General features: G+C 38.8%; 1 protein-coding gene across 1 annotated transcript; it reads right to left on the bottom strand.

Annotated features, from left to right (window-relative positions):
- Positions 1 to 7,006: 7,006 nt before the first annotated feature.
- On the bottom strand, positions 7,007 to 11,706 carry fam72a (family with sequence similarity 72 member A). Its single transcript, XM_063474367.1, has 4 exons — positions 11,151 to 11,706; positions 10,811 to 10,888; positions 10,098 to 10,222; positions 7,007 to 9,993 (listed from the first exon to the last, which is right to left on the bottom strand). Exons 1-4 carry the CDS (start codon positions 11,300 to 11,302, stop codon positions 9,899 to 9,901), a joined length of 450 nt encoding a protein of 149 aa, XP_063330437.1. The 5' UTR covers positions 11,303 to 11,706; the 3' UTR covers positions 7,007 to 9,898.
- Between the last annotated feature and the right edge of the window lie 746 nt (positions 11,707 to 12,452).

Genomic DNA, 12,452 nt, shown 5'->3' with positions numbered 1-12,452 from the left:
TTGGAGATGATAGCCTTTCTTAATTTTCTACAGTAAACACTGTCAATCAATGCAAGGAAGCAGTTAGTTGTTCTTTTTGTACAGGAACCAGCAACAACCAAACAGTCTGTGGAAAACATGCAAAGATGTTTATACACCGATCAGGCGTAATATTAGGACCTAACACTGGGCTGGTCCTATTGCTGCCAAAACAGCTCTGACCCATCAAGGCATGGACTCTGCTAGACAGCTGAAGGTGTCCTGTGGTGTCTGGCACAAAGATGTTAGCAGCAGATCCTTTAACTCCTGTAAGTTGCTGTTCCTGTAAGTGGAGCCTCCATGGATCGGATTTGTTTGTCCAGCTCATCCCACAGATGCTTGATTGGATCGAGATATGGGGAAACTTGAGGCCGAGTCCACAGCTCAAACTAACTGCTGTGTAGGCTACATACTCTATAACATTAAAGAAATATAAAACACAAAGAAATAAAGCAAAATGAAAACAAATGAGAACAAAAAGAAACACAATCAGATGGTCCCCGTGAGCTAACATTTGACAACAGTGGGATAGAAAAACTAAACTTCCATTTAACAGAAAGAGTTCTTTGAGCTCAGATTGTCCCAAGTCTATGGGCAGCACACAGTGCATCTGAAAATCAATTGTTCCACATTTTCTTATGTTACAGTCTTATTCAAAAAGGGAGTAAATTCATTTTTTACCTCCAAAGCAGCTGAAGCACTTTTGGCAGCAATTACAACATCAAGTCTTTTTGAGTATGATGCTAAAGGCTTGGCACACTAGTTTTGGGCAGTTTCCCACAATCTTCTTTGCAGAATCTTTTGAGCTCCATCACGAATGATGAGGAACGTCTGTGCACATCCATTTTCAGATATGTCTACCACTCAAGTATGTTCACAGAGTGGGCCTGAAGCTGCCCCTTTGTTATTTTGGCTTAGGGTCCTGCTGGAAGATGAAGCGTCACCTCAGTCTGAGGTCCAGAGAGATCTGGAGCAGGATATCTTCATGGATGTCTCTTTATGTTGCTGCATTCATTGTTGCCTCAATCCTGACTAGTCTCAGTCCCAGTTCCTGCTGCTAAAAAAGATCCCCACATCATGATGTTGTCACCACCATGCTTCACTGTAGGGATGATATTGGGCAGGTTATGAGCAGTGCCTGGTTTCTTCCAGGCATGACACTTGGCATTCAGACCAAAGACTTCAATCTTCGTTTCATCAATCCAAAGAATTTTGTTTCTCATGGTAGGAGAGTCCTTCAGGTGCCTTTTGGAAAACTAGTTTTACTGAGAAGTGACTACTCTGTCTGGCCACTCTGCCATATGGGCGTGATATGTGGAGTGCTGCAGAAATGGTTGATTTCTGAAAGTTTCTCGTCTCTCCACAGAGCAACACTTGGAGCTCTGAGTGACCATTGGATTCTTGGTCACCTACCTGACTAAGGGCCTTCTATCCTGATCGCTCAGGTTGGTCGGGCTGTCAGCTCAAGGAAGAGTCCTGGTGACTTCAAATTTCTTCAGTTTATGGATGATGGAGGCCACTGCGTTCACTGGGACCTTCAGTGCAGTAGAAACTTTTCTATACCCTTCCCTAGATCTGTGCCTTGATATAATTCCTTGGACTTCACGGCTTGGTTTGTACTGTGACATGATCGGTCAGCTATGGGACCTTATATAAACAGGTGTGTGCCTTTCCAAATCATGTTCAATCAACTGAATTTACCACAGGTGGACTCGAGTCAAGTTTTAGAAAAGTCTAGCAGATGATCAGTGGAAACAGATCAACTGAATACACCTGAACTAGCTTTTGAGTGTCCTGGCAACAGCAATGCTTTATTTCTGTATAATATAACATGTACCCTGACTGATCTGTGACCATGGAGTCCCATACATAACAAACTGAGACACAGTTTTGGGTTTTTTTTAATGCATTTACAAGAATTTCAAGCAAACTTTTTTGATTTAGTCACTACAGGGTTGTGTGTAGAATTTTGAGGTAAAAATTAATTTAATCCATCATGAATCAGGCTGCAACGTGACAAAATGTGGAACAAATGAAGGACTGTGGATACTTTCTGTTTAAGAGCAGCAATTTTAACCCTCACAGGTGCAATATGGTGGAGAAAACCCCGAGGATGTTAGTGTTAAAATGATGGAGCCGGTCGTCCACAGACTCTGCTGTTATATTGGATATCATAGCAATGGCCTCCATAAATACAGTACTAGTGTGTTCATTGAAATGCCTCCTTTTGATAGTTTTCCGTCTGGCTTGGGTGACTGAGGTGATCAGCCCATCAAAGAAAACACAAAAATGATTAGACAGGGCTTCATTCACCACAACATTAATAAAAGTAATACTAAGGTCATCACCATGAAATTATCATAAATGAATCAAAAGTACGTTTTTACAAAAACCTGTCTACCAACAAAACCAAAAAAAAAGTTTTCCCTGAAGGACACCTCCAACAGTCCAGGTTTGATTTACAGTCGTTGTCTTAAAGATCAAAGAGATGACACCACATTATTGTATTTTTTCTCAGATTACCAAAATGATGACAGGAACTAATGCAGGAACAAAAATCTCATAGGTTCTCTCACTAATTGATCTAATACTCTCAGATTTTAATACTTAAAATAGGTGATGTTTGAAAAGAAAAGAAAAGAAAATAAAGAGAGAAAAAAGAATAACAAACAATAAAAGTGTGGTTGTAGTGTATTGTAAAAGAGGCCAGTCTGTACTCAAATAGAAATCATATGATGCCATTTATATTTACTGCCTGAAATGTCCACCATTGACAGCAGATCGTTTCTGTTGAAGTTTCTGTGGGTGTTATTCCACCTTACATCCAACAGAGGGAGCCACTGTGCTCTGTTTGAGAATTGTCCACCGAATCACCAGGTATGTGCTATCATATGCTTGGACAACTAAATGCTGGAGGTGTGTGATTGTAACGAAGTAGCTGCAGACGACTGCGCTGCAGTCAGATTTCCTCTATTTTATTTATTGGTAGAGGCAGTAAATAAAAACTCATATCTTTATCTTTCTTATACGAATATTTAAAGTATACCTATAGTAGGTTTACTAAATTAAGTTCTGGAGCTATCTAAAAAACAATCCTGATTTACCATTAAATGAAAAAAAAAACAGATTTTGAACTGCATTAATTATGATTGCTTTGTGGATTTGATTGAGCAACATACTCTCTTTGTTCACCAGAGGCACTGAATATTTGAATGGAAGAAATTTTTTCACAAGTCATAGCAGGAAGAACGGGACTAATTATGAAGATTAATTATGGCTTCACTTCCAAACTTTCTCCGAACTGTGGCTTACAGAGCGTGAAAGTGATCGTTGCGCAAAAACAGACATATTCAGCCTTGAAAACATGGCAGCGAACACACGTTATAAGTGGCAAACCCATAGTTGGATACCACGGGGTTGCATATGTCAGTTTTTTGCCACCACGAAACTCTCATTAAAGAAAGTGAGTTGGTATGAATGTGTTTGTTTTATCATCTGAAAGTTGTTCATGTGGGATGAAAATTTTAGAATTAGGGCTATCTGGTGTTTCCAGAAGTGTTTTCAATATTGAACTTTAACTTTCCTAAATTGATATTAGGAAGATTTTTTGCACATTAATGAAAAATCACAATAAATCAAGATCAACACAGTGTCAACAGCAGTAAACCAAACCAAGACTGTTAGACTTGCACTAGCCCGTTTTCCTGCAAACCTGGTTCTGCCTGATTAACCAGCTCAGCTGACACTTAGGCAAAGACAGAATATTGGATTTAATTTATCTACTATTTTTCTAAGAAATGAGACTATGCACTATTCATTTGCCATGCAACACCCTGCTACACATTCATTCAGAGTCTTACAGATACCTGGAAGCTCTCCTGGAAAACTGGTCTCCTTTTGACTACTTTGTACTTCAAAAGTACAACAATGGTTTAGCAGATGGAGTCAAATTTAGATGCAACCTAAAATTTGGACCTGTGGTGACGTCTATGGTGGAGTTGTTTAAATTGCAGATAAGAATCGACAGCTTGAAACATTCTGCGAAGCGATGCAAGATAAACTCAAAGAAAGGGCAGACGCTGTGTGGGCATGGGCTGTAATGTAAGCAGTTGCTACAAAAACATGTGAAAACAGGGCAAGGCACAAGAATCAGATATTTATTTCTTTTTTTTTTTCTTTTTTTTCACTACCTGAGTTGCCCAGTACTTGTCCCAACAGCAACAAAGAATGCTTCATATGAAGGCATGCAAAACTAAATTCCAAAACTTTAGGCAGACCGTTCCAGAAAAGAAGTGAGTCCCTCTGTGCTCTTGTGGAAGTTTACAGTTGCACACCCTGTACTACTAAAAACTGCAGACGAAAGGAGTTTTCCTTATCCCAGATATGCTCTCTTACTTGTATTCTTCCAAGGCAAATACTCTTTCTCTTTGTAGTTACGATGTCTACTGGCATGCTTCTCCATTTTCTGGCGTAGTATCCCCATCACTGAAAAGAGCTCTCCTCACACTGTAAACTTTCCAAACAAAGGCTTTCTCCTTGACCTGTCTGTGGAGGAGATTTCACAGACTTCACAGGTAATAATAGGTGGAAAAAAAAATTCTTTGGAGTCATGTTAGTTATGAATTTTATACCTTTGCATTGTGGTATAACATAAAACACAACATTCAGATTTCGTATTGTGCTTGTTAAATAAAATAATTCACAGTCAAAACACAATTTGCTTTCCTCGTGATTATACAGGTTTTTTGGGAGTAAAAATATGCCATCGGTACAAGCCAGCTGACACCATCAAATGTATTCTAAGAATTAAGACTAAATCAACAAACCAAATTATTAATTACAATAATTAGTTTTTAATTGCTTTTTGTTACAAAATGATCAAATTTAGTTACAGGTGATATTTCTCTTTTCATTTTTATGCAGTATTCAAGGTGTCGTGCCAGGTTGCATCCATATCCACAGCATGTCTCCAAAGTGAACAGCCTGTAGCATGTTAACCCTCCTGCTGTCTTGAAGATATCCTCATTTAATAATTTAACATTTAATAATAATTTGGAATGACACCAACTTATCTTGCTCTTCGCTTTTTTTCTGTCATTCACTTTAAAGATGGGGAAGCGCTCTGTTATGCACACATGGTGATGAACTTTGTGATTTGTGCCCATAGTTAAATATTCATTAGACAAATTCATTATCATAATCATGATAATCATTTCAGCTGTGTGGATTGGAGAGACTTGGGGGATAGTGTTTTGATGATTATGATGATGAACATAGAAGAACCAGTACAATATTCCACTTTATAAAATTAATTATATTACGCTTCCCCCCCCCCCCCCCCCCCACCCCCCCCCCCACCCCCACTATTGCAAAAGTCTTTTTCTCTGGTTTTAATGTGCACCAGTGTTTTGAAGGGTAATTCAAGACGGGCTCGTACTAAATGATACTAAATGATTTGTGAGTTTGTCAAAACATTCTGTAATAGAGCTCAAGTGCACAGGCCATGAAATACCTTTTATATGATAAATTTATGAGATAAGAAGCGGGATTAAAAATTCTGGCTGAAGCAGCCGGGATAGCATTGGGGTCTGTTGTCAGCAAATTAAAAATATGTGAAGAACTTGCAAGTCTTCCCTATAATTAAATGATACTCCAGGGATGCGGAGGATTTACGGAATATAAAACAGAGCAGAACGCTTTTTCTGGATCCTAACTGGGGTGTTCAGAGACATTGGATGGATTCCTGGCTCAATAAGATGAAAATGTGAAATGATAAAGGCAGTGGAGTCATCTGCTTAATTTGACAAAACAAATAAATAAGTAAAAGATGGGGTAAATAGCACAGTTGTTGCTGATTTGTCGGCTGCACATCCATTATGTGACTCTCCCTTTCCACCACATCCCAAAGGTGCTCAGTTGGATTGAAATCTGGACACTCTGGAGGCTGTTTGTGCAAAATGAATGCATTGTCATATTAAGAATCTAGTCTGAGATGATATGAGCTTTGTGACACTGCATGTTATCCTACAGAAAGAAGCAATCAGACAATTTGTACAAAAACAAAAGACATCATCAGCAATAATGCTCAGCTGGTGCCAAGTAGTCCAAAATACTCCAAAAACATATCCCCCACAGTGACTCTACCATCGGAATTTTGCAGCAGAAATCAAGACTCATTAGACCAGAGAATGTTTCGCCAGTTTTCTATTGTCCTATACTGGTGAGCGCGTGTGATTTGTAAGGCAAGGCAAGTTTATTTACATAGCACAATTCAACAACAAGGTGATTCAAAGTGCTTTACAGAGACATTAAAACAAATTAAAACAAATAAAAAGCATGATTTAAAATTGATAAAAAAAAAACAGTAGATAAAATCAGTAGTTAAAATTTAAGTTTTGAAATTTAAGCTTAAAAGTGTGGATTTGGTGTTTTATTCAAATGCAGCTGAGAATAGGCGAGTCTTAAACCTGGATTTAAATAAACTGAGTGTTTCAGCTGATCTGAGGCTTTCTGGGAGTTTGTTCCAGATATATGGAGCATAAAAGCTGAATGCAGCTTCTCCGTGTCTGGTTCTGACTCTGGGAACTGATAAAAAACCGGATCCAGATGACCTGAGGGATCTGGAAGATCCGTCTTGTAGCTCGTTTCCTGTTCTTAGCTGATGGAAGTGGCACCTGATGTGGTGTTCTGCTGCTGTAGCTATATCCTCTTCTGCATTCAGATAAGATCCCCAGGCCAACAACAGTCACTCCATATACAAAGTCACTTATATCACCTTTCTTCACTGATGCTCAGTTTAAACATGGTGCATTGAGTTGCTGTCTGCTGTCTGTCTTGGCTAAACAGATACTTGCATTTGCAGTTGAGCAGTGTCTCTAATAAAGTGTCCACTTGTTATATACCCCCCCCCCCCCCCCCCCCCACCCAAAAAAAAAAAAAGACACCAAAAAAAGTTTGGGGCAACTGAAAAACTTTGAAAAAAAAAAAACTTTATTAATTTAACAAGCATACAAAACAACAAATCATTTTCTTCAAACTACCAATGCAGTTTCAGTGCAATTCCAAAATATACATTTTCAGCAGGGCATGTTAATCAAACTTATTCACATCCAGACACAGCCATTTAAATAGTTCTTCTGATTATCATTTGACAATTGTCCTAGCCAGAGGAAGCTCACGTGTTATACCTTCTTGAGGTAAAACTGCACACATTCAGTCTTTAAATGTACAAAACAAAGCACTACACAATTAAATATTAAATACAGAAACAGAAACATAAGTACTACAGCACAATACAAAACAAGCAGTTGTAAACAAATTTTGTAAACAAAAAAACCCAAAGTAAGTATGTGGTGATAGATATTTGGTTTGTGGATATAATAAATACCTAGCTGATGCACTGTATGGTATCCACACAGACAGTATTTGGTGTGAAAGTGTGACAGACCGTCAGTTATAATTTTTAAAAGGTGATAGATGTGGAAAATACAGAAAACGTTTCCTCGTTTATGGGTGTATTTCCACAACTAAAGGCTATAGCATAGACAAACAGAGGCCAGTTAAACATTTAAAAAAGCTGCTTCCTTTCTTCTCCTCTTCCTTCACCTAAGAAGTGGGACATTCAACATTTGCTCATTTTTTCCTTTTTCTTTTTTAAAATAATGTTCACCGGCAACACAGGAAGTTGTCAATCATCCACAGAAACATTGTTACTTTAAGACAGGATCATAGTATTAGCAGGGCACAGCAGTGAAACAATAACAAGAGCTTAAGGATGGCACTGCGAAAAAGAGGCTTTGAGTTGAGTCTGTTGTGAATGGAGGATTTTGTAGCTTGCTGAGTAAATGGCCTGGTCACTCAGTGATGACAGGTTAATATACAGCAACAGCCCAGAGGTTACAGTTTAACAGAGGTTCATTTCAGTAAGGCTAAAATATTCAATTTTGGGAGCTTTGTAGCACTGGTTTAAGCATCATTTCAAACAGCTCACACAAAAAAAAAAAGTCAAAGGCTTTTCTATAAATCAGGCGCCACATGAAGTAATTATCTTTCTAGACTAGGAGGCAACCTGTAAGTTAAACACTGATATGTCCCATGATTCTTTGGAGTTCACTTTTTCCATCTCCTCAGTTGCTACAGGTATGCTGCTACATAAAAAGTGAACAGTTGTGCAACAGAAACAGAGCTAGGACGCTCGCACCCATTTGAGCTCATGTTTTCACGATCTTGCTTCGGCATCCTTTTTTTAATTGTCACAAATGTAAGCTTTTGTTGATTTTGAGCTATTTATTTTTTGAGCTCTGGGTGAATACTCCACTCAGCTGCTCCACAGGCTTGTGTGAAAGCACAACCCATTCATAGGTTAGTAAGTTAGTAAGGAACACTGCTACAGTCAGACTCAGCTGGGTGTTAAACACTTAAATGCTGCTATCACAAGTGTAGCAAACACTATTTCAGCATCTCAAAATCCACCAATGACAGAAGAGCAGATTGTAAGGTAACCTAAATTAAATATGCCCTTTACGACCAAAGAACATAAATAGATACATCACTCTGTAATTGTGCTATTTCTTCAATATGAGGGATTAAAAAAAGAACTCAAAGTTTCAGTTAGCGCCTTTTCATTAATTTGACAGCATCTGAGCATGTTAGCTTTGTGCATGAATGAGCACCCCGATAAGTTTTAAGCAAAAGTCGTGACAGTAATTTTTCCGGGTAGAAAAAAAAATTGTGTCACATTCGACATGGCGTAAATCTGAATGCATGCCTCTGCTGCATCTGTGCGAGTTGAGTATCTCACGAGTTGATCCCAATAAGACAGAAATATTCTTGTATGATGCTTTTTTGCCATTCTTAATTCATAAGAAAGAGCTTTTTTCTTTACACATCAATAATGCCAATAATTCGACAGATCTCTCAAAATATTACAAACACACCTTGTCTCTTTGTCAGTCCCCTTAATATATCTTAATAAAACCGTGAGGAACATGAACATAAAAGTCACCCATGTCTGAAGAACAGAATGCTGTCACTTTAACATTTTAATGTCCCATATCTGAAAAGGCCTCCAGAGATTAAAAGATTACCGTTAATAGAAGTTTTACTTATTACAGCACATTCAACATAAAGATAAGTGCTATTAAAAAAAGGATATAGGTAAATTCCAGACCTCCTACCCAGAAAAATCTGATGGTGTTAATGGTGTGAAAAAGCACAGCATTCACTGGTATGTACCATTAATTAATCACACCACACCCAACTTTTCATAAGGTTGATCAAAACAATGAGCTCTGAAAAGCAGAACACACTAGATTATGGAGTCTAGCTGTCTGTTATTTTCAATTTAATTCAGCTGCATGTTTGTTTGTTTTTTTGTTAAAATAATAGCAGACAAATTAACAAAAATGAGAGAAAGACTGAAAACAATGTGTGAATGTGCGTGTCTGTGCTTTTAACAGTGAAAAGTGATCAGGAAAGTCATGGTCACAGGTTAAAGGGTAATTAAAACACTCAATTACGAGCACCAAAAGCTTCCCCTGTACCGCTCTCTTTGGGTTTAAACCTTCCAGTATTTACAGCCACACACCAAATCACTAATGTCAAGGCAGGTGTTCTCTGCCAGCTTATAGTGGGAAAACACCTGCTGTGACACCACTATTTTTTCCAGGTAGGGTCATAAGTGAACAATGGTTTAATCTTTCAGCCCACACAGAGTAGTACAGCAGGATTGCTGGTCCCATGTAACTGGGTGTTCATTTACCCTTTTGGTTCCTCTTCTTTTGTCTCATCCCAGCATGGATTATACACTTTTTTTATTTTTTTAAATCTCCACCTCTCAAAAGCTGGCACTCCAGGTCTCTCACATTGTCCATGTCCCACTCTACCTAATACACTCCTCCTCTGATGGGCTTTCTGATTCTTCATTCTCGCTGTCATCTAGCTCGGGAAGATCTCCCCAAAGGAGCAGATTAAGGCCTGCAGACACATGTGAAGGGGACTTATGAAGTCTTATGTACACATCTCATGGACTATGCAATTGCATAGCATTTCAGTTTTATCAAAGGTGAGTTTATACTGACCCGTTGAATCCAGTCTGTTGAGAGTAGAAACAGCATCGCTATTGAACATCCAGAAGTGGCCGTTGTTACAGGAGAGCAGGCAGGGTTTGCAGGGGGCTACAACGTGATAGCCCACAACATTTCCACTAAAAGAGGGAGGGAGCGAGGATAAAGAAGAAACGTGAGTCAGCTATTTGCTGGGGGCACTTCTGAAAAGTGCCAACACTACTAGTGAGTTTCCATTATCTAACACATGTTTGTGTTTGCCCTGTGTACAATAACAAAAGCCCATGAACACAAATGAAACTCTATAAAGGTTCACTGTTTACTGTACTGTGCTGTGCTTTAAATATGATTTAAAATTAATATGTGCAGTCATAACTGGCAATGGCTTTAATATTTATTTAACTGACATTTTTAAGTAAAAACAAGTATTTTCCGGTATTATTTGATCACTTGTATACACTTGTGCTAAAGTGTATACAAGTGATATTGTGCTAAAGTGTATAAATTGTAATGTCGCTTTTCAAGCACTACCTAATGTTTAGTATAGCAACAGGCTCAAAAATAAAATAATCAGCATATAAACTTACAGTTGACAGGCCCGACAATTTGTACAGATATGTGTACATATGCAACTACCTGTTTGGTGTCCTTTTTATGAATATCAACAGATTATGTTTCCAAAGTAAACACTGCAAAGACGAAAGGGAATAATATAATATAATACATACCATTTGAGACATGCGATGTCTCTCAGTTTGCATTTACAGCTTTCAGTAGAGTAGCAGCTGGCCACAAAGTCAACAGTTCTGCGGTGAGGGTTCGTGCAAGGAGACACAAACATACCCATTGAAGGACAAAAAAAACAAAAACAAAACACACACACTCATTTTATATTGTCATACAACAAACCCTATTAATTATAACGGCAGCTTGGCCAGAGCATTGTGTATCTCCTCCCATCGGTTAAGCAGACAGACATCACTTTGCCACAGTTTTGTCAAGTGCAACTTGCCTTGGAAACCGACATAAACAAAAACTAGCAGCACTACTAAGAAAATTAGCGCTTACCTATTGGGAGGTATGTCAGTGGAAAACAGCTCGACCTCGGTGTCTGCAAGTAGCACTGCCTTCATGCCTCTCGTGCAGAGCAGGCTGTCACAAAATATGCAGTTCACCTGGGTCACACACTTGTTTTTAAAATTAGCGTTTGAAGTAGACATTGTTGTTTTGCTAAATGCGGACTTCGCCCTTTTTTTCACGTTCTTTCTGCCTCCTGACAGCAAACGCAGAAAGGGAAAAAAGAACCAGACACTGAGAATTCTCACTAACCGTTAACTTCGGTTTAATAAAGCTGTAAATTAACTTTGCAAGCGTCAACGGTAGCTCCAATGTCCTTGTGCAAACGTTAGCCTTTCCCTAACGATAAAACGGAAGGCAGCTAACGTTAGCTTGTGAAACGAACATACGGAGGGATATATATATTCTCGCGAAACCCGCTCTATATGTATAAAACAAGCTGTACTGTTAATTAATCCACGATATCGATGAACAACTGGCCTGTTTTCACGGCTTACTGGGCATCCATTCATGTACTTAACAGCTAACTAAATAGCTGTCAGCTTTGTTTACAACTTCCTGGTATTTAACGGGACTTCCTTAAACTATCTTTAAAAGACCCCATACGCTATTTTGATTGGATGTACACTTTATAGTAACCAATGCTATTGGTCAGATTCATTACGGATTCTGAATGCGATTGGGTAAAAATTCAAGTTGACGAACCCTGATTCAAAATTCTGAAAAAAGCTGATTGGTGGACTTGAATGTCGTTCACGTGTGACCGTTTGACCAATCGTGGTGGAGTGGTAGGTATGAGGCGGGGTCGTAGTTTTGTCAGTGTAAAAGAAGAAGAAAGTTGACGTAGTAGGCTGGAGATGGAATGCATTTTAATATATGTGTACATGTATTCTGTTCTTATAAAGGCTGAATTTATGAATGAATGCATGTATGTATTCACAACTAGCGTGTTACAGTTTAAGGGTTAGAATTTATATCCATTTACGCTAATGTTCATAGCTAAATAAAGCACGAGGCTCTCTTACTTCAGCCACATTTTCAGTGGCCTTCTCCTAAATAGTGAGGTGTTCCTCTACCAACACATTTAAACTAAGCTCACCTAGGCAAATAAATACCCGTCGGTCCTGCAGCATGCAAGCTAAAGGCTTGCTGTAGCAGATGTAGTTGTATCTACTCAAACGTGAATGTGTGCATCCATGCCTGTCCTGCGCACTGGGGGCTGACCAGCAGCCAGCCCCTCCATCTCTCCACTTGGTTTCCTCTTTCTCACTTCAGGAGGTGGGTGGTGGAAGA

The sequence above is a fragment of the Pelmatolapia mariae genome, linkage group LG5, assembly GCF_036321145.2.
Source record: "Pelmatolapia mariae isolate MD_Pm_ZW linkage group LG5, Pm_UMD_F_2, whole genome shotgun sequence".
Classification (NCBI taxonomy): domain Eukaryota; kingdom Metazoa; phylum Chordata; class Actinopteri; order Cichliformes; family Cichlidae; genus Pelmatolapia; species Pelmatolapia mariae.
The sequence above is the reverse complement of the archived record's forward strand: the minus strand, read 5'-3'. Positions and strand labels throughout refer to the sequence as shown.